This window comes from Tympanuchus pallidicinctus, unplaced genomic scaffold (assembly GCF_026119805.1).
Source record: "Tympanuchus pallidicinctus isolate F22 unplaced genomic scaffold, pur_lepc_1.0 scaffold1, whole genome shotgun sequence".
In the NCBI taxonomy this organism is placed as follows: domain Eukaryota; kingdom Metazoa; phylum Chordata; class Aves; order Galliformes; family Phasianidae; genus Tympanuchus; species Tympanuchus pallidicinctus.
This window is the reverse complement of record NW_026294618.1, coordinates 32,623,760-32,644,100: the sequence shown is the minus strand read 5'-3', so window position 1 is coordinate 32,644,100 and position 20,341 is coordinate 32,623,760. Positions and strand designations below refer to the sequence as shown.

General features: G+C 37.7%; 1 protein-coding gene across 7 annotated transcripts in view; it reads left to right on the top strand.

Moving 5' to 3' along the window:
• Nucleotides 1–20,341, top strand: part of UBE3D (ubiquitin protein ligase E3D) — a 75,869-nt gene that overhangs the window by 2,496 nt on the left and 53,032 nt on the right. For 5 of the 7 annotated variants that reach the window (XR_008206705.1, XR_008206703.1, XR_008206706.1 and 2 more), the window contains exons 4-8: nt 5,556–5,790; nt 11,227–11,296; nt 13,630–13,699; nt 14,480–14,588; nt 18,724–18,893. Coding sequence is in view for 4 of the 7 variants with exons in the window: in XM_052682811.1 (XP_052538771.1) it covers nt 5,556–5,790; nt 11,227–11,296; nt 13,630–13,699; nt 14,480–14,588; nt 18,724–18,893 (654 nt within the window). In the remaining 3 variants the exon portion in view is untranslated. Of the gene's footprint in view, nt 1–5,555; nt 5,791–11,226; nt 11,297–13,629; nt 13,700–14,479; nt 14,589–15,003; nt 15,531–18,723; nt 18,894–19,283; nt 19,391–20,341 lie in introns of those variants that run through there. The other 2 variants (XM_052682826.1, XM_052682837.1) reach the window with 2 other exon arrangements.

Sequence of the window (20,341 nt, the reverse complement as noted above, 5' to 3'; positions counted from 1 at the left end):
AAGGATCTCAAAGATCATCTAGTTCAAACTGCCCTCCCATAGGCAGGGCTGCTAGCCACTAAATCAGGTGCTAGATTGGGCTGCTCAGTTTTGCATCCAGTCTGTCATCAAACATCTCCAGAGATGAGTGTAGGGGAAATGCTAAGTCATGGCTTGAAATGGGTGGGAAGGCAGGGCCAGCCCAGAGGAGCTCAGGTGCATGCAGTGTATCTGAGTAACTGGAAGGAGTGGAGCCAGGATCAACACCCTCCCCTCCACCCCCAACCTCATTTAAGAGTTGAAAGTGGAGGTTTTCCTTTGTGTCTGTTGTATTTAGGCTTATTCTTACTTGCTCTGGCATAGGACTTTGCTGTTTGCCACTATCGTTGCTGTGCTTTCCATCGTGTTGTAGCATTGCAATGAGGCATTCACAACCTTTTTTGGCAGCCTGTGCTGGTGCCTCACCAGCCTCTCAGTGAAAAACTTCTCTTGAACATCTAATCTAAATCTCTCCTCTTATAGTTGAAAACTGTTTCTTCTTGTCCGGTTACTATCTATCCATGTAAAAAGTTGGTTTCCCTTCTCCTTGTAAGCTCCCTTCAAGTACTGGAAGGCCACCATGAGGTCTCCCCGGGGCCTTCTCTGCTCCAAGCTAAACAAGTGCAGGTCCCTCAGCCTTTCTTCACTGGATGGTGATCCAGCCCTTCTGGTTCTCCTCTGGATCAGTTCTACATTCTTGCTGTACTGGGGCCCCAGGCCTGGGCACAGTACTCCAAATGGGGCAGAGTAAAGAGAGACAATCACTTCCCTCAGTCTCCTGGCCACCCTTCTTTTGATGCATCTCAGGATAGTGTTTGCCTTCCAGGCTACAAGCACACTGTACCATCTCATGGTAAGTTTTTCATCTACTAGGACCCCAAAGTCCTTCTCCACAGGGCTGCTCTCAATGAGTTCTTTCAGTTTTTTATAGATATTTAGGACTGCCCTAACCCAAGTACAGCATCTTGCACTTGGCCTTATTGAACCTCATTAGGTTCACATGGGCCCACCTTTCAAATTTATTCAGATCCCTTTGGGTGGCATTTGTTCCATCTGTTGTAACAACTGCATCTCTGAGCTAGGTGCAATCCACAGACTTGCTCAGTCTTATTATATATGTCACTAGTAAAGATGTTAAAGATTACTGGTCCCAAGATGGACCCACTGAGGGACATGACTTGTGACTGACCTCCACCTGGACATAGAGCCATTGACCACAACCCTCCGGCTGTGACTTCCTAGTCAGTTCCTTATCCACTAATCCACTGTTTGAACCCATATCTCCAATTTGGAGATACGAATGTTGCATGGGACCTTGCCAAAAGCCTTGAAAGAGACCAGGTAGTCTGCAGAGTGAATGAGAATTTTAATAAAAAGCTGCTGCGTTTTCTGGATCTTGTGATGAAGAATTTTGACAGCTTCAGCTGCATGTGTATAAAGTGTTAGAGACACATTTGACATACTTGCAGCGTTTTATGGTCTGTGTCACTCCTAATACTCAAAATGGTAATGCAAATGTAAATCAGTAATATTTTTTTTATTTATTTTTTTTGTCATACGTACAGATTTATGGTTATCCTGAACATAAAGGGGGGAGGGTTTTGGGCTTTCTCTGATGAAATGTCTCATCAGAAAGTCTTGCAATAAGCTTTTGATAGATTTATAGGGTAATGAAACTTATAATTTCTAGTCAGAAGCATTTGCTTTGAAAAAATCTTTTATATTTTCATCTTGGAGTGGGTATTTTCCTGAATTTCAGCACACCAAATTCGTATGCGTGGAATTTACATATTTTGGTTCAACATCCTACAGTGTAACATAATTTGAATTTTTAGAAAGAAAAAAAAAAAAGACATTATAATACATCACACGTAAAACATTTCTCCTTGCAGAAGACCTTTGACCCCCTTGAATGTTATCTCTAAATTATATTGACTCGGGTAAGGATAGAAGGTTGGAGCTGCCAGTGTGTCAGTTTCTGTTTTACCACTCCTGCTCTTCCAAAAAAGACAATACTTTCAGAAATAAAAATTGTTTGTTGTTCACTGCGTAGTCCAGAGACCTTGCTAATGAGAACACAGGTGATGGGATTGAAGAGAAGTTGAATAACTGTGTATGTGAGAGCTTAATAAAGTGTGCATTGCTTGAAAAATGTCTGTAGTAAAATCAGTCTGATATCTAGAAAAGGATATCTTTAAAGAAATTGAAAGAAATGGAATTTAGTTTAGATGTCTCCTAGGAGACATAAGAGTCGTCTGGTATGTGCATAGTTGCTGCAACAGTGGTAGTTACGGTATTTAGCGAAGCAAGAGGATTTTAGGTTAAAATGAAAAAACATATTCTAAAGCTTGTTTGTTTGTTTTTTTTTTACCACTAGAGATAGTCTGCAACCTCTATCACTTTGAAGAGTAGATGAGAGAAGTATGTCTGGAGTGGTTTAAGTGTTGTGAATCCTTTCTTGAGACAGGGAAATGGACTGGATGAGAGTTTTCAGCTCAGTTTTCTGTTATTCCCTCAGTGTTTTCTGAGATCCACTGGATTAGTCTGTCTCCTCTGGGAGTCTTGATGACTCTTCAGGCATAAGGGTTATGCTCTCTGCTTCTTCCGCATTATCGTTACATTAGAGGAAGTGGTTAAATTTTTGTTTTTTTCTCATAATTTTAAGAGTTGCAAAGAATTTGGAGTATTTTCTTTCTCTCCTTACAGTTATACATACAGTATGAGTGTAGGTCATAGATAAAATAATTCTCTAAGATGTTGTAATGTATGAAGGGCTGAATGTTGCAAAAAATAATATTTAGAAATTGACTATTAAGAAATTACTGATTTAATTAGCCCCAAGCCTGAGCAACTTTACTACACAAGTATTGTATTGAAAAACTGATTGTAGAAGTCTTTTAATCGGACTTTTCATTTACTAGTAGCTTCAAGCTTGACAGCTGTCAAGATGGTTTTTCCAAAAAGATGGCTGCTCCTAAAAGAATCCCATTGAATCTCCTATCTTTTCTTCCTTTCTAGAACTGAAGTGTTAATACTTATTTTTACTCCTTTACTTTTTGTTTGAGGCATTTTCAATAAATAGGATGATGTGATTGGCTGCTTAAATATTAACTAATAATGATGATAGAGGATGTTTATATAATGTAGTTTTATAAGAATCTCTATGGCCGAATCCTCACCTTAGCAAGGAAGCCCATTACTGCAACTGTCTTAGACTAGTACCTAACTTTTAGCTTTTTAAACCTTAAGCACCTAGACTTCTGTTTTGAGACAGCATTTCTAAAGGGAGGTTTAGGATTATTAGATGCTTTCAGAAGGAGACTGTGTCTCTTAATTTCTCTCTGGCTATATAACTACCTTAAAGCAGAAACTTAGCTATTGGTTATCAAGGTTATAAGTTTTATCTGCAGGCTAGAGTTTATTATTGTGTTTGGCAGCTTTAAGGGAGTCAGCACCTGGTAGACTTCAGGCTTCTTTTTTTATTGTTGTTTCCTGGAAAGCTAATTTCAATTAAGTGTTAACATTTTTCCAGTTCTAGAAACAGAATCTAGAATAAGGCTTTTCAAGTCTGAATGGTGAAAGGCTAAAATAAAGTGGAAAAGTTACACTTTCTGTATAGCTTAGTTGGGAGGAACCTGTTAAGAAACTTCTCACTGATCAGAATAACTGCTTTTGGTTTGGCAAAAATTCAAGATCTTGATGCAATTCACAAAGCTCCAGGCTGTGAGGGTAAAGAAAGAGTAATGTAAAGAAATTGGACAGCACTGATCTGCAGCCTAAGGTAATCTTTTTTTTTTTTCCTTCTTCTTCAACACTTTAAAAAGTATTGCTGAGCAATACCACCTTTATGTTGCTATAATATGAGGAATGGTACAAGGGAATGGAAAAAAAACATTTTTAGTGTTAGTCCAGGTGTTAGCACTAACTGTATGCAACTGGGAAGAATAATCAGTCTTTAGACCTCCATCTGAACGTTGATAATATCTCTGCTGATGATACATAAAACTACAAAGAATGAAGTCAGGGATGCATAGTGCCAGAAGGTGACATTAGTCATAATGCTAAAGCTGGGCAGGAATACCAGTTATTCCAGGTTCCATCTGCAGATGGGGCAAGCACAGTTTGAAATGTATTGCAGATCGAGAAAGAAGGAAGTCTGTATACAAAAGTTTTCCTTTGACTTAGTCGGCAATACAGAAAGCACAACGAACTGCAGTGGGAAAACAGGCATCTTCAGAAAAGAGCAGTCTCTGAAATGCAAGAAAAGGAGGGTGTTTAATTGCTGTCTCATTAATTCTCATTAGTTCTCTGATGATTTGCAAAGTGAGATTGTATTTGCAAGTTTTCAACTAGGAGTGGAATCAAGAAATGATGTGTGAGGAGTTTGGGTAAGAACAGACAAAATATGAGAGCAAAAGTAAAACACTCCAAGAAACTAGACAGATAACGAAACATTGTGACAAACCACATGTAGAAAATTGTTGGAGAACATGCAGTTAAATCTATTATCTGTTATTTTGGTAAAGAGGCAGAATTTTTTCCCAATGCAGCAGTTTCTTAGAAAACAGAGATTAAAGCAATTGTAAATGTGTGGACAGTACTCATCAATGCTTTTAAATTCTTAATAAAATCACGTGTGGTGAGACCACAGAATGGTTATGGGAACTCCAAGCAGAAAGTATTGACTGCTGAGCATAATGGCATATTTATACACGTGCATTTATTCCAGCTATCAGAGGGTGTTCTACAACTTAAAACAATGCTTCAAAAGTTTGGCTTTTAAAATCCTCAGTCACTGCAGGTAACCAAAACAGGAAGTTAAAAACAAAATAGATGAAGAACACAAGGTGTGGTATTGGCTGTAGCAGACACCTTGGTCCATATAGCAGCCCAGGAGAAGAGGATTTGATTTAGTGGGTTGGATGGTGGTTTTGTTTTGCTGTTGGTTTTTTTTGGTCTGTGTGTTTTGAAACGTGAATCTGAATCTAAATTAAGAATTCATTGTTTCATCCTTTTTTCTTTTTAATGGATACACACTGTGGTATTTTTGTCACAATTTAGCTTTGTTTCAAAGTCTAATATCTGACTTTGAGAGGCTTCGAAAGACATTCTGTGGCAACTTTTTTTTGTTTTTCCTTTGTTTCCTTGTATATATTAAGCTTGGTGCAAGGAAACTTTGCAGTAATTAAAATAACTGCATAATCTCTATTGTTATATTTTTCTTGACTGAGTACATCTGTTTTAATTTTACAATGTGATTATTTACAAGGAAGTTATGCCAAATTCTGCTGTATAATCGTTGAAGATTCACTCGTGGGAAAAGCTTCATCACAAACTTGGCAGGAAATACTTGGCCATTGCTTTCTCAGAATTCATCCAAAGAAAGTACCTTTGACTGAAAGGAGAGTCATGCACCTCTGTTTGGAGGAAGTCCTACAGTTTTTTCTTTTCCTTCTTGTAAGGACTCCAGTCTCTTTGTTAGTGTCTTAGAGTGTCTTAGGGAATAATATATGAAAATATTTCTTTTTCTCTGTTAGGAAATTTTTCAGAGTTCTTCCTCTACCAAGTGAAAACTGGAGTGCTTTAGTAGAAGAGTGGTGTTGTCACCCTAATCCCTTTGCAAGAAGCACTTTACACCCTCAGCATGATGACTGTTTTCTTGGAGAGACTTTTCTCCTGTTGAATTCAAGAAATGAATCATATGTGCCTGAATCTCTCAAGTGCAGCTCAGAGACTGAACATCATCACACTTCTCAGAATGACTCTACCTTGGTAAAGTAGTTTGTTTTAATAATTCTTAGGGGAATGTATTTGAATTTTTTTTCCTTGTGAAACACATTTTTATCACTGGCTTATTTAACTTATTACAAGGGTGTTTTGAAGGTCAAAGAGGGTTGTTGGCATTCAGCTGCATTGAAGCCAGACAATACATGCACCATGTCATGACACTGACCTGGGTATGAACCATTTAACAATGTAGTTCTGGAACCAAGTGTTCCCTTTTCCCCCCAGAAAAATATCCTCAGTGGAGAACATCAACATTTATTCGGATCGTAACTGTGATTGGTTAGGTGTTTTACAAGGGACAGTGAAACAAAGCAAAAGGAGAAAACTAGAGTAGCATTGCTTTTCTTCTCCAAATATGACTGGATGCATAACTATAAATATGATCAAAGGAAAGTGTAGGTTTTGTTTTGTTTTATTTTTAGTAAGATTTAAAACAATCAGAAAGTGTGCCAGCATAAGGGAGCTATATCTGAAAGAATGAAAGAAGAATGTTGAGCTTATTTGAGGGCTCTTTGTCTGGTAAAAAGGATCTGCCACTCCGGACTGTAACTGCTGAAGGTGACTTCTGTAAAGTGTTCCAGGAGGAGATATCCATCAGCTGAGCCTGAAGGAATAGGGCTACCATTTAGCTTAGAAACATCAAAATTTGTTGTTGCTCAGGAAAAAAGAGTGTTTATAGGCTGATTGTTTCAGTAGTGAGTTGAGGAAATAAAATAGATTGCTTTACTTGTCTTGGAAATCCAGCACTCATAAAAGTTTGAGCAATAATTACTTCTGCCACCAAAAGAGCATCAAGTAATTTAGCTTGCATTTCCATAAAATCTTTTCTGTTAATGTACAGTTTGTCTGTATTTGTGTTAACACTTATCCTGCAGATCAGTCCCATACTGTGTATTAAACCTAATAGTTTAAAGTTCTTCAGCAATTTTGGAAACTGTTACTGCCTTGTGTGTCTGTAACAGCTGATATGCGGATTCCCTGCAGCAAATTCTTCATCTATTGAAAGTAACATCAGAGGCCCTGATTCTTATATAGTGCTGCTGTTTACCATCATAAGGGATTTGTATTATCTCCTTTTTAAATCGACAGGATTTCAGCAGGTCAGTTGCCAATGGTGTGATGCATCCTAGTGAGCCATCTGTTTTGAGAACAGTTCTGTCCTCCTGTCTGTATCTGCAAGTCCTGAAGCTATGGTCTCTCTGGTTTCTTGTTCCGTTGTTCTTTGAAAAACAAAATTTGGGGAAGGGAATATAACAATTGGTATCCTGAAAGGATTTCAGCATGAGAGAAGCAGATTAATCTGGATTAGCTCTTGAGTTGACAACTGAAGTTATGTATTCTAAGTATTCTTAAGAAGGCGGATAAGTAGAAGATTTTGAATTTCCAAGAGGACAATGCCTTCTGTCAGAGGTCTCCAAAATTAATTATCTCACATCTCAGTTTTTTCAAAAGGGATCATGGAACAATGGGAACAAAGATGGGAAGAGGCAGTGTCTATGGAATTCATACTGCAGCCCAGAGAAGGAGGAGCAGTCTGCCCAGCATACTTTTAAAATCAATCAAAGAAATGTTTGACAGGGAAATGCTGCCTTTGAGGCAGAAACATAATAAAAAAGATACAGGACAGAAATATTACTGAGATATGGGTCACCAGAACAATAACAGAACTTTGAATGAGAGAGGAGGCTATTTTCTGTCAGAAACTTACAATACTAATTTAGTGTGATGAATCTTCGGATTGGCTTTCTTGTTTAGAACTTGAGAATTCTTTCCTTGTTTGTGTCAAATCCCTCTTTCTACATCTTTCAGGCTTACACTGAATTCCAATTTCCATGTTTTCGTATTTCTAGCATCGCTCAGTTGCCAAGGAAATGAGCAGAAAACTATAAGATCAAGCAGAAGCTGGATTAATAAGGGAGAAAGTCCTCATACTGAAACAGAAAATTCTTCCATAATATGAGAGGAATAGAAACAAGACAGATTGCTATTGGCATAAATGTTCTCATTTTGGAGAATACCACTGCGATTTGTCTCAGTATGAAAGTTCTTTTTTAATTGCATTGCAGTTCTTCGGAAAGTGCTTGCGTATGACCAAAATAGTAGCAGGAATATACTAGATATGCTTAAACAATCTTTTCCTGCCTCCTGTGGGACCAAGACAACATCCTTCCATCGCAAACATATTTCTCACATCTATTAGTCTTCCAGTGTAACATAGTATTTAAATGTCACATGGTTCTGCAGCATCCTGATAGTATCTTTTGGGGAAAATATTTTTCCCTGTTGCCATATCAGGGATCTTTAGGAATAGAAGCTGAAAATACTGGGCTGGTGATCCACCTCCATCTGCCGGTTGCTAGCAGCTGCAAGTTATCAAATAGATATATTGATTTAATTAGCCTTGCTAAAGGTATTGCTTTTTCTGCTGAAGTGTGCTATGGTGAGTTAGTGGTGCTTTATAGGTACAGTACTGCACAGTTCTCAGCTAGTACCTGTAACCGTAGTCAGGAAAAAACATCTGAGTTGTAGCTTTCAAGGAAGTGCTGCTGTATACAGGTTACTGAGCAGTTTTTGTATCATCCTCAATAGAGAGGGCAGAGGATTAGGACTTTATCATCATGAGTTCAGATCCTGTGGGCCACTTCCTTGTTTTTGGGAAGCTGGAACAGTCCTTTCTGTTCATTTTAGTATTTGCATAGTACAGATCAGAGAACTCTTGCCAGACATTCCCAGCATCAAATCCTTCATTTCTGTTTGAGCTATAGCATGACTTGGAGAAAGATGTCAAGTACTGATTTAATAGTCAAATGAAGGCAACTTTATCATTCTTTGGTAAACTGTTTCAGTGGTTAATCAACCTGAATCTTTGCTGCCTACTTATTAAATTAAACACAGTAAGAATTGTAACTCTTTATCTCTTTTCCTGTCTATTTATTTTCTGGAAAATATTTTTGTAAGTTTTCCAATTATTTTCAACACTCTCTATAGATGCATTTTATCAGTAATCATGTTACTAATTCTGGAGAATTAAATTCTCTATATTATCCTTGTAGTGGAAATGCTAAGTCATGTCCTGAAGCAGTGATTGAGCACCTGCTAGGAAGGCAGGGTCAACTCAGGGGTGCTCAGGTGCATACAATGCACCTGAATGACCAGAAGGGGTGGAGCCAGGATCCACCTGTTCTCAGACCTCATGTAAGGGCTGGCAGTGGAAATGAGGTTATCTTGCTGGAGATCCCTGCCTGCCTGAGGTCTTCTAAAGGTAAGCAGTTTATTTTTTTCTTTGTTTCTCTATCCTGTGACTGCTGCGTTTGGGTTGTCCTCATTTGCTGCATAGGACTTTGCTGCCCTGCCATTGTTGCAGTGCTTTTATCAACGATTCAATTGTTTATACATTCAGAAATCATTTTTTCTCTTTCTTCTGTAGCATTTCATTAGTAACTCCTGGTTAGCTAGCTACTATCATCTAAATTCTTTTAATTTTTGCTGTCATCTGCTGTTTGAGCACGTGCTTTGGAGTAAGTGTAACTTAATGGTCCAGACTGGTGCTTGTAATTCATTTGTCTCCCATGTGTAAGTTTCCCTGTCATTGCAGTAAGAGGTACCTACTGAAAAATTGGCCCAATGTATGTATTTTACTCCTTCATCACCTCTTCCATGGCCTCTGAATCAGAATGAATCAAATAATAATGTATTTTTTAATGGTGACAAGGATAATTAGGCTTGGATATCTTCATAATCTGGAAGCCCATCATCTAGGTTCTGAAGACAATCTGTAATAGACATACCTCAGCATTTTCCTTCAGAAGATGAAAAGTGTACCTGAGACTATACTAAGACGATAGGATGTATTTTATTCAACTTTTTTTTTTTTTAATTCTGTAATGTGGTAGGCTACCATTTACCAATTTGTGATCTGGATAGTAGTCTGTGAGAACTGCCTTGCATCACACATTTTAAAATTTGAGGACTATGGTGGTGGCAATGAACATAAACCATATTCTCTCCAGTTGGAATGTATGGGAACTGCAGACATCTCTTAGGCTGCAGAAACAGATAAATGCAGAGTGGAAATACTCTAATTTAATTTGCTCTAAGTTTAGGCAGTCTTATGTAGGCAAATCCTGCGGTAGGATTTCTTAAGTTGGTTGTGACTTGTTTGGACTTTACCAAGCCTGAAAGGCAGTAGTTGTTCAACTACACATTGGTATTTTTATGCACTGTGTATTGAGTTAACAATTATGAAAGTATTTGTACAAAGACAATTTAGAGGTCTTCTCATGAGGTTCCAGAATTTTTAGTTGCGGAAAGGTTTTTTTAACTCAGGAGCGTCTGTGTTTGCCTACACATCTTAATTCCAGATCAGAGTTGTACTGTGCTACAGCCAGGCTGATAATCTCACATAGAACCAATTCTGGAGTTTGTGTTAAAGTAGGAGTTGTGCTTGCTTGTATCCATCTACTGATAATGAGTTTAAATGTAAAGTCTGGAATTACTAGAATAGAGCTGTATCCACACCACCTTTCTGAAATACCATAATACATTGTGTTCTGTAGTTCTTTCCTAGTAATTCTGCATACTCTATAGACCTTTTCTACTTTGCTGAACATTAAACTGTTCATTCCTACAATCCTGTCCACAGTGGTTAAAACTTTCTACTGAGTGATGGTAGTGTGTGGGAGCTGTTGAGTCACATCCTGAACCACTGAAAGATTGCCTGGGGAAAGGACCCTGTCAGCCCTGGGAGCACAAGTGAAAGCAACTCAGCTGTGTGACTGGAAGGGGTGGAGCATGGCTGCACCTCTCTTATAACCACCTCCCCCCCCCCCCCCCCCCCCCCCCCCCATTTAAGGGCTGACTGCTCTGGGGAAGGATCTCTGGTTGGAGATCTCTCCCTTGTGGATTTTTTCCCCGTGAGCCTAGATCCTCAGAGATGGGTGAGCATTCCTTTCGTGTTCGTCCCTTTTGCTATTCCACTTCTGTATTGTCTTTCCACTGCACTACTAATCTTTCTGACTGTAACAGTTAGTCATTTTACAGTGTAATATTTTGTATATGTAATTAGGAATAGTTCTTGTGTGCATTATTTTTCCCTTATCAAAATTGAATTTACCTCATCACTTTATCATACAGTCACTGAATATTATGAGATTCTCTTGTTATCTGTTATCATAGTTGTCCTATGTGATTGGTTATACTGCCAGATTTAAAAATTGTTATGAAACTTGAAAGCGTGTCGAAGTTTGGAAGATTGAAGTAGTAAATGCACATCTTTGTATATGTGAATATAAAGGGAATATAAAGGGAATATAAAGACTAAAGTACAAAGTTCACTATATCCTACTGGGAGTATGTTAAAATTATAGAGTTCTTTTTCAGAATAACAGAGCAGCATCTAAATGATGTTTCTTTGTCCTACAGAAATCAAAGGAAAATACCAGAGTAATTTGTGAGCGCTGCAAGACAACACTGGGAGAAACAGTATCATCAGGTATTGTGTGTGCAATCTTAACTGTACTTGCCTGCATCAGCTAATGAGCATCAGAGGTTAAAAACTCCAGAGGAATGTTGTTTATCAGAAAAAATGTAATGCTGGAGCCAGTGTGTTTGTGGCATTCCCTTCTGGAATTGCTCTTTCTGTGAGACCTTGAGCTAGTGACTTAAGCAGGGAGGTTCCTTGTTTTGGTTTTTGAGGCATATTTGATTAATTCTAAAGCTTTGAAAGATGGAAAGCATGGTTCCAGTTTAGTAGGAATCGCAATCAAACAGGAGATCTGAAAAATTGTGGATCGTTTCTTTGTTGTCAGTCATACAAAATGATGGAAAGGTTAATTCTTAACTTGTCTTAAGCTTCTAGTGCTTTGTGAACTGTTATTGCTAATAGCAAGTCTGGTTTCATGGGAAGGAAGTCTCTCATCATTTGATGATGAAATTGTGAGATTCTTGGTTTTCTAAAAGCTGTTGTGACATTGAGTATTTAAAGCTTACCTGATGTATTCAGAAGATGTTCTTCAAAGTGCCATTTTTAACAGAGAGATAAGCAGTGATAAGACTGTTTTTAGCAGGATTTTTTTCTTTTGTTCTCTCTCTGCTCTACTGCAGATGTGTGAGTCCATCTCAGTTCAGAGAATATAAAAATGTAGCAGGAAATGCAAAGTCTGTTTCAGAAATAAGTTATGAGTAGACAGAAGACAGAAGTTTGAATGATTATTCTGTACAGAGATCTAAAAAACACAAGCGCTAAGAAAAGTATTTTTTTAAGGTAAGACATTTGAAATCCTACAAAGCAAGTTGTAAGACTTTGCAAAATCGGGCTAGAAAAGATCCTTACAGATCCTCACAAATTGGTGCCCTCATCTAAGCCTTCAGACAACTCTAGCAAGGATGTGATCATTGATAGAGGAAGCAGGAAACAGTGTAGATGTGCAGGGGATTGTTTTGGACTCTATATTTTGGTGGAGTTAGAAAGCTTGTTGGTTGCTTTCAGCATGTTCCATCAGCACTGTAAAAGCTTTATGGAGAATTCGAAGAACAGACAAAAATCTGTTCTTTTCCTCATCTCTATTCCCATATATGCTTAGGCTTCTTTTGGTGGGGAAGGGGGAATTCCCACCTTTTATTTCTGTGGGCAAACATCTTCTCAATTCCCAGTACTTTTTACAGCAGTGGAACATATTCCTTGCTTAAGGTAAGCCTTCTTGGACAGGGCACAGCATGGAGCCGACTAGAATTAGCTCAGAGGTAACATATAATTTCTTAACAGTGAGGATAATTAAATTAACTATAATACTTATCTAGACAAGGTGTGGAGTTGCCAAGCCTTAGAATAGTTAAAACAGGATTAAGTGTCTTACTGAGAATCATAGAATAGATTGGGTTAGAAAGGACCTTAAAGACTGTCTGGTTCTGATTTCCTTGCTGTGAGCAGAGAAGCTTATTTTCATCCAGGTTTTACGGTGTGTCTGGACAGCTGTCAAATGAGGCATTCCATTCTACTCTTGAAATTTATGGAACTGATGAATCTTCACTGTTTCTCATATGTTAAGTCTTATTGGAATTAAGTTCTCTGTATGTGTAACCTTTTCTGCTTGCTATTTGGTTAGGCTGTGTGTGTAGCCTACGCTTGGAGCTTCGATGTGATAGTTTTTTGACATTCTCGATGAAGACTAAATTCTGAACTCAAAACATTTCCACTTGGTGCTAAAAGAATGTCTTAGTGGAGCTTTTTGGAAACACATTGAAACTTGACATGTTTCGTATATTAACATAATGTTAGTGCAGTTTTTGGAAAGAGATTCTAATCTACCTCTTTGAGCAAGGAAGAAGATTATTCCTGTGTGTAATGCTACTGGAACTCTTGTGGTTCACTGCAGCATTACTGAGCAGCAGAGGATTCTAAAATACCATGTAAGCTATGCTGATCTCAGTAATTTAGGAAAGGGTGGTTTTTTTTTTTTTTTTACTATGTCTTGCAGGTTTGTCTTGATAGCAGTGCGTAGTGGACAGGAGTTAATTGACACCAGCAAACATCAATATGTAAGACATTTCAGTCCAGGTGTTTGAGTTCTTGCATACTTTGTTTCAAGGTGATTGTTCCGACTGCTAAACAGGGATCAATGTGAATGGTAAACTGCTAGAATGCTGCTCTGAAATAATTACACGATCAGCAGTGTTTTCTTTTATCAGATACTTCTCCCAAAGACTCAAGCATGAATTTGATCACATGCTGCACATCATAATTGACTGCAGAACAAGCAACTAATTATAGTGTAATTAAATACAAAAAAAAAAGTCTTCGTTCTTTAAAGGTGTTTTTCATTTTAGATACTGTTAAATACTATGTGACTGAGGTGATTGTTTGGCCATCTGAGGAAAGCTTCAGTACAATACCAAGGTAAAAAAAAAAAAAAAAAAAATCAGATAAGTTGCTTAGTTTTTTTATATTCTGGAAAGGATGCTTGCAACCTAGTAACATTTTACTATTGAAAATTTTAAGTATAACAAAGTGCTACATTTTAAAGGTAATGTACTCTGTATTCATTCATGCACAATTTTGTGTCTATAATAAGGAGATTACAATTTATTGCAGTATTTCACTGTTCAGCCAATAAACAAAAGTAAAATACTTATTTGAATTATGTAAGTTTTCATGGCATTTGGTGACTAACTATTGAAATTGAAGATGGTTGTGTAGAGTGAAGTAAGCTTGTAATGTTTCATTGGAAGTTGGGTTTTTAGATTTTCAAGTAATTCAATTTGTAGCTAAGATGGCACAGAACGTCATTCAATTATCTTGTATTATATACTTTCTATTAGTCATTGGTCTTTCTATTTGTGAATTATATTTTAAGTATGTACACTTTTCTGAACTTTGTGTTTTTATGTATAAAGTATAAGGAAAAACGTTTACTCATCATTTGATGTTTGGTGTTGGTTAAAGTAAGGGATATGGAGCAATTTAGATGCTGATCTGTTAAATAGTTGCTGTTGCAGGAGATAGAAGGTGGTTTTGGTGGAGGCAAAGATAAAGAAACTCAATTTCTTTGTAAAAATGATAGTAAGATTGTAGTGGAATTCATAGTATGAAGTTGCTCATACTTGCACTGCATTGATATGAATGATCCTACCTTTGTAGTTGCTATTAAAATGTACAATGCATTTAATTCTTTAACAGGTCTCAATTCATACAGAGTATGGTTGCTCAGTGTCTTGTGGAATTGTCCTCTGCTAAAAGCACATTTAGATTCACCATAAAAGGTGACAATGGAAGGATCTATATTCTGGTAAGTTTTTTATCTTGAAAAAAGCTTGCTAGGTAAAGCAAAAGCTGTGTCTGTAAGCAAGGCAAAAAAGGGAATCCGTTTAGTACTTTCAATCAGCATGCCGGTATTCAGCCAGTTCTAAGAAAGCAGGGCTCCTCATATGTAGCAGTTTCTTGGGAATATAAACACCATCACTCCCAGGGGCATTTTCATGCCTCCTTTCCCCTGGCTTTTGTTCCTGTGCATGATGCCCTGTGGCCAGTTCAGATCAGCTGTCTTGGCTGTGTCCCCCTCGCAGCACTTTGTGCATCCCAGCCTCCTTGCTACTAAGGCAACATGGGAAGAAGATATGTCCTTGGTTCTGTGTAGGCAGGCATTGCTCAGCAACAATGAAAACATCAGAGTGATACTGCCTCTGCTTTTGTCCTAAATCCAGAACGTAGCGTTGTACCAGCTACTATGGAAAAAATTAACCCCATCCCAGTCAAAACTAGAACACGGAAATAACAAGAATTTCTACTCAGAAAATATGGAAAGCTTAGATCTTGGCTTTGTAAAATAATCTCATATTTCTGTTCCAGTGTTTCCTAACTTTAATCACTACAAGTTCATCAAATTATGTAGTATCTTTCACAAATGCTTTCTCAGTTCAGGAGAAATTATTCATGTAATCAATATATTGCATTAGAAAGTGAAACACAGACAATAGTAAAATTTCCAATTGTACTTGATGATTTAATACTGTTAAGATTGCCTATTTAGACATTAACAGCTAAATTCTTCAAAGTTTTAAGGTGAATTGGGATTTGATCCTGGAGTTTAATAATAGAGGCCAGCTTAGCATTTTAATGCTCATTATTAATCAGTATGAGGTTGAGTTAACATAGGAACCAGCTTCTAATTGTAATCCCTTCCTTTTTATTTTTATTTCTTTATTTTGTGTGTGTGTGTGTGTGTGTGTGTGTGTGTGTGTGTGTTGAACATCAAAACGCCTTGTTCATTTCTGTGGTGATACTCTGGGAACAGTACATACACTGACAGGTGTTCCAGAGGTACAGTTTAAGTCTTGAGACTCAGAGACCTTGTGGATACAAGTGTAATGTAAGCAGAGTTTATACTAATGTTTGCAAATAAATAAAAAAAAAAAGTAACTGCTTAGGGCTGTAAGTGCACAGACAAGTGGTTTCATCACTGATGTATAGTGGGCCAGCTGTTCCACTTGTTTGTATTGAAAATGAACCTGTCAAAGATTTCCATGTGTAATGTTTGTGTTTATATACCTGAATGTTCGCAGCCTAGGCTGTGTATTTAATAATTAAGGTTGAGGTCCTTCAGAAGTCTTCTTTTGAAATGTTTATTGTCTCTGTGTATATCACTTAACATTATACAGTTACATTATCTTTGGAGAGCATAACTTGAGTTTCTGTAAATTGTTGATAACCAAGTTTTTGAAAGCTCTGTACTTAAGGATTTTTTTTAAAAGACTGAGAGTAAATAAAACTGTGATAGAAGACTAAAATGTGGCTCAGACAAATCTTTACTTATCCTGTCTGTGTCATCTCCTAGATGGGCTTCACCTAACCAAACTCCAAAAGCTTCACCTGTGAAAATTTTATGGTAGGGTCTTGAGTAGTCCAGTCTTAACTAAGTTGTTCTTTGGAGTAGGATTAGGTAAGTTAGCTCGTATTTTAGCATTGAGTGGGAAGGGAGTAGGAAGGTAACCCAAGAAAAGAAATGAGACAAATGAGAGGGACTTGTCAGTCAGATACTGGTTCTTCAATTGTGTTTTTGAGAGCTTGAGCAAAATGAGTTCACATTTGTCAAGGCTAGAGAAGGGGGTGTTGCAGCAATCAAGATGTGATGACTACCTTGTTGAGACTTAGTTAACCATCTCTTTTAGAGAGTTGTATTCTCTGTGAGGTATGAAGAAGACCGAATTTAATCCGCTTAGTTTAAATGTGAGGGCAGAGGTGTTGTAATGGAGTGTATGTACAGTACGAACCCGTGTGATACCGAAAGTATTGGTAATGTCTGCAATAGCTGGGAGTGAGGAGGAACAACAGCTGTTTCTAGCCATGTTAAATCAAAGTTAGTGGTTATTGTTCTCAAAGGGAAGCTGAAGACATAGATTGAGATTTTGGGAAACTCACCGAAAGTAGATCGCTGTATTTTACTTATTTGGATCAAATCCCACCAAGTGTAACAGAGATTTGTTGCAGCTCTTTTCCTGACAATATCTTTGAAACTTACTGGCAGGATGATTTAGAAAGGAAAAAGCCACGTGAAAATACTTTCTCCCGAAGCTGCCGTATGAGGAAAGGTCATTAATCTGCATTATGAATAAATTCTAAACTTTATCTATCAATCTTTGTTTGAAAGCTCTTTTCTTACTGGAGTTAAAGCCAAAGGAATTTGGTTCAGCATGCACTGTTTTTGTACAAAATAGTAGAAAGAAAGATTGTCTGTGGTCAGCCGAATGGTTGAAAGCACAGACGAAAATCTGAATGCTATGCTAGCCACGAATAACATATATAAGCTTCTTTGAGTCACTGCACTCAGCTTAGTGAGCGGTTGTTCATTCACACCAAAAGCAGGATTTGAAAATAAGTCATTTATAGTTGATAGTTGTAGAATATACTTTTTTTCCCCTCATAGCGAAGTGTTTATTCTTCCCTTCTAAAGTTCCAGTTGATTGTTTTGCACTGTGGGCTAAATGACTAACGCAGACCTGTGGTGTCACTATTGAGGAAAGGACATTCTTTGAAGAAGTGGTAGGAAGTTGCTGTCAGAAATCGCACATCAGCACTTTTGATAGAAGTACTTTTCACGTAGTTCATGTTGCAAATTAAATGGATTAATTGCTTTCTCTGAAGAAAGTTCCAGGAAAATTCTGACAGATAAAACTGTTCCATGGACGAATTGTGTGGATAGTTGCCTTCCAAAAAGCATCCAAAAGGGGCTTCTTAAAAAGGAAGTCTTAATTTCAAAATTAAGAAATGCTGTTTAATTAAAGTTAGTTGTGGTGGTAATGGCCTTTGTGTTTAGGTTGCTTCTCTTCTGTCCCCATTTTCTCCAACATCTTCAACGTGCAACTTAAAAGCACCGTGTGTAACAGCCCGAGCTGTGAGGTATATTTTGCTGTTCAGTTTATGAATGTACTTTGAGTTACCAGAACAAAACTGATAAACAGCCACTTGCTAAGTGTGAAGCTCAGTTGCTTGTCATCATTTATGTGTGTATGGGAACTACTGAGTCACAGCCTGAACCTCTTTTTGATCACCTGAGGTGAGCCATGAGTCAGCCAGAGGAGCACAGGTGAAGCCTGGCTCCACCCCTCCTAGACCTGTTTAAGAGCTGGCTACTCTTAAGAGGGGAAGGATCTCTTCTGGAGATCGCCTCTATTGGTGTTTTGCGGTGAGACCAGCCGAAGGATAAGCCTCCCATTTTGTTCTCTTTTGTTATCATTGTCCACTTTGCCTAACTCTCTAGATTAAAATGTAACATCTTGATATCCATTGATTATACAATTGTAACATCTTGATATCCATTGATTATGCAATGTGTGTAAGCAAAATTGATTGTTTCCTCTCAGAACTTCTTTATCCATTCATCAGTGAAAATTTCACAAATAAGTATAGAGATATTCTGAGCTTTGATCTCCAAACTGTGATTGTTGCATTCAATTATGACATATACTATGTGTCCTGTTACCAGTGGCTTTTTTTCCTAACTGTGCATGTCGCACATCTGCTACCAGCCTTACCTTAGACCATGTTAATTGCTGTTTTTCTCATTGTATTTCTTAGATCTATCCAGTCATAAGTAAATGTTTTGTAAAACTTCTTACTTGTTCCCACTTCTAGTGGGCAGTCTTTCAGTTCCCTGCCTGTAGCACGCAGTCATTCAAAATGATGTGCTCTACCAGAGAGAAAGAGATGTTAATAGTGAATGACTGTGTTAAATCCTGGTTTTCTTCTCTAGGGACTGTGATATGTAATAGTGAAAATAAAATGTCAGTTTGCTGTTATTTGACACTTCCTTAGAAACTGTCACGCTGTGTTAGTATCAGCTGTTCGTGGTACATCAGATTTAGGATTAGAGTAGAAGAAGAAATTGATGTCATCCTCAGTAAAATGATTTATTTCTTTATTTATAGATATGGCTTTTAAATTCTGACACATTGCTGGTGGAGTCCTCAGGAAGTTCCTCCTCCCACAGTGTATTTACACTGTTTGGCGATAATTTCATGCCAAGCTGTGGAACATCAGGGATGTGGAGTGCTGTCAAAGTTCTCTACCAGCCATGCATTAATAACAGGAATAAAGAGTAAGTATGGCCTTTTTTTGACCTCAGATTGTGATTTTTGATTAATTTTGCTTTTCAGGTCAGAAATATTTCTTTGAGGTCCTTTAAACAGTCCAGTAACATCAGAGGTGTATGTTCCTTTTCAGGATTACATGTTTTACTCTTTTTCATTTCGTTATCAAAAGGAAAAATAATAGTTTGATTTTCCCTTAGAGAAAATCTAATGGTTAAATTTTTGCAGCATAATGTTAATATGTGGACAAGAGAGTAATGCTGTTCTTAGAGGCACACGTATGAATGATACAAACAGAGTTATCTCCCTTACATGGGAGGATGATTTACTTTTTCATTTCTTCATTTTTTCCCTTTCTGAACTCACTGTGTACTTTTAGAGCTTGGTCTTTTCTTCAGCTCTGTTGACAGATGCTGGAAAGATTGTGGTGCCGTGAATTCCAAGGAGGAGGAGTGAGGTCTGTCCATACTGTCTCAGACATGCTGCTCTATAGCTGTAGCTCTGGGCAGCATAACTGAGAGAGGAGGGAAAATTGAAGGAAGGTGAGCATAGGCTGTTGCTTGAATGATGCTTGTGTTTAGCCAGATCTTTCTCTTTGACTTTTTGTCAAATTTCTGTGTTTTACATGAAAATCCAATCTCATCTGTCAAGATACTTAAAGGAGTAATCCTTTCTGTGATTCCCCAGTAAAGAATTTGGGCATTTTTGGTACAGTTGAAATCAAGAGGGCAGAGCTGGGTTGCTCATAGTTCAGCAGATTTTATCTGCCTGTTCCGACTTCAGTCTTGACCATTAAAATTATGCTTTGCTTTGTAAGACGTAGAGTTGTGTGCAGGACTGGAATGTCTTAACCCAAGCTACCTTTCGCTACCTTTCTAGTGGATCACAATAAATTAGTATTAGAATAATCTCTGTTTATGTGGACAGTGTGCTTAGCAGTGCCACTGTTAAGATATGCTTCTTGTAGCCTAGAAGAATAGGAATAATGCCATACAGTAAACCTCTGCTTTTTGCGTTACTTGTTTGTGAAGGAGATGCCCTTTTTGGATGATTCAGAAATTCATTGAGACAACAAATTAGCCTGAGTGTAACTGTAACTTGCATTCAAACCAGTGATGGCAGTATCTCAAGCACAAATGAGGCCTAAAGGAAAGGGAAAAGAGAAGAGGTAATGAAGGTGGTTGAGTTGAATGCCATACCAATGTTTATGTTTCCAAGTCTGCTAGAGCCCCTAGGAAAAATTTTATTTGAGCAAACATTGAAAAGACATTATGACAAATGTCCTACCTAATGTATTAAAGGCTGTAACTGTTAGAAAGCAGAGGTGTGAGAATATTAAGCAGTGACTCTGATGTTTGCAGGTGATAGAAAATTTTAAATATAATTTCTTGCTTTTAGTTCTGTAGTGATAGAACAGACAGATGTTTTTCTGTAGGTCACCCTTAAATAGTGGTTT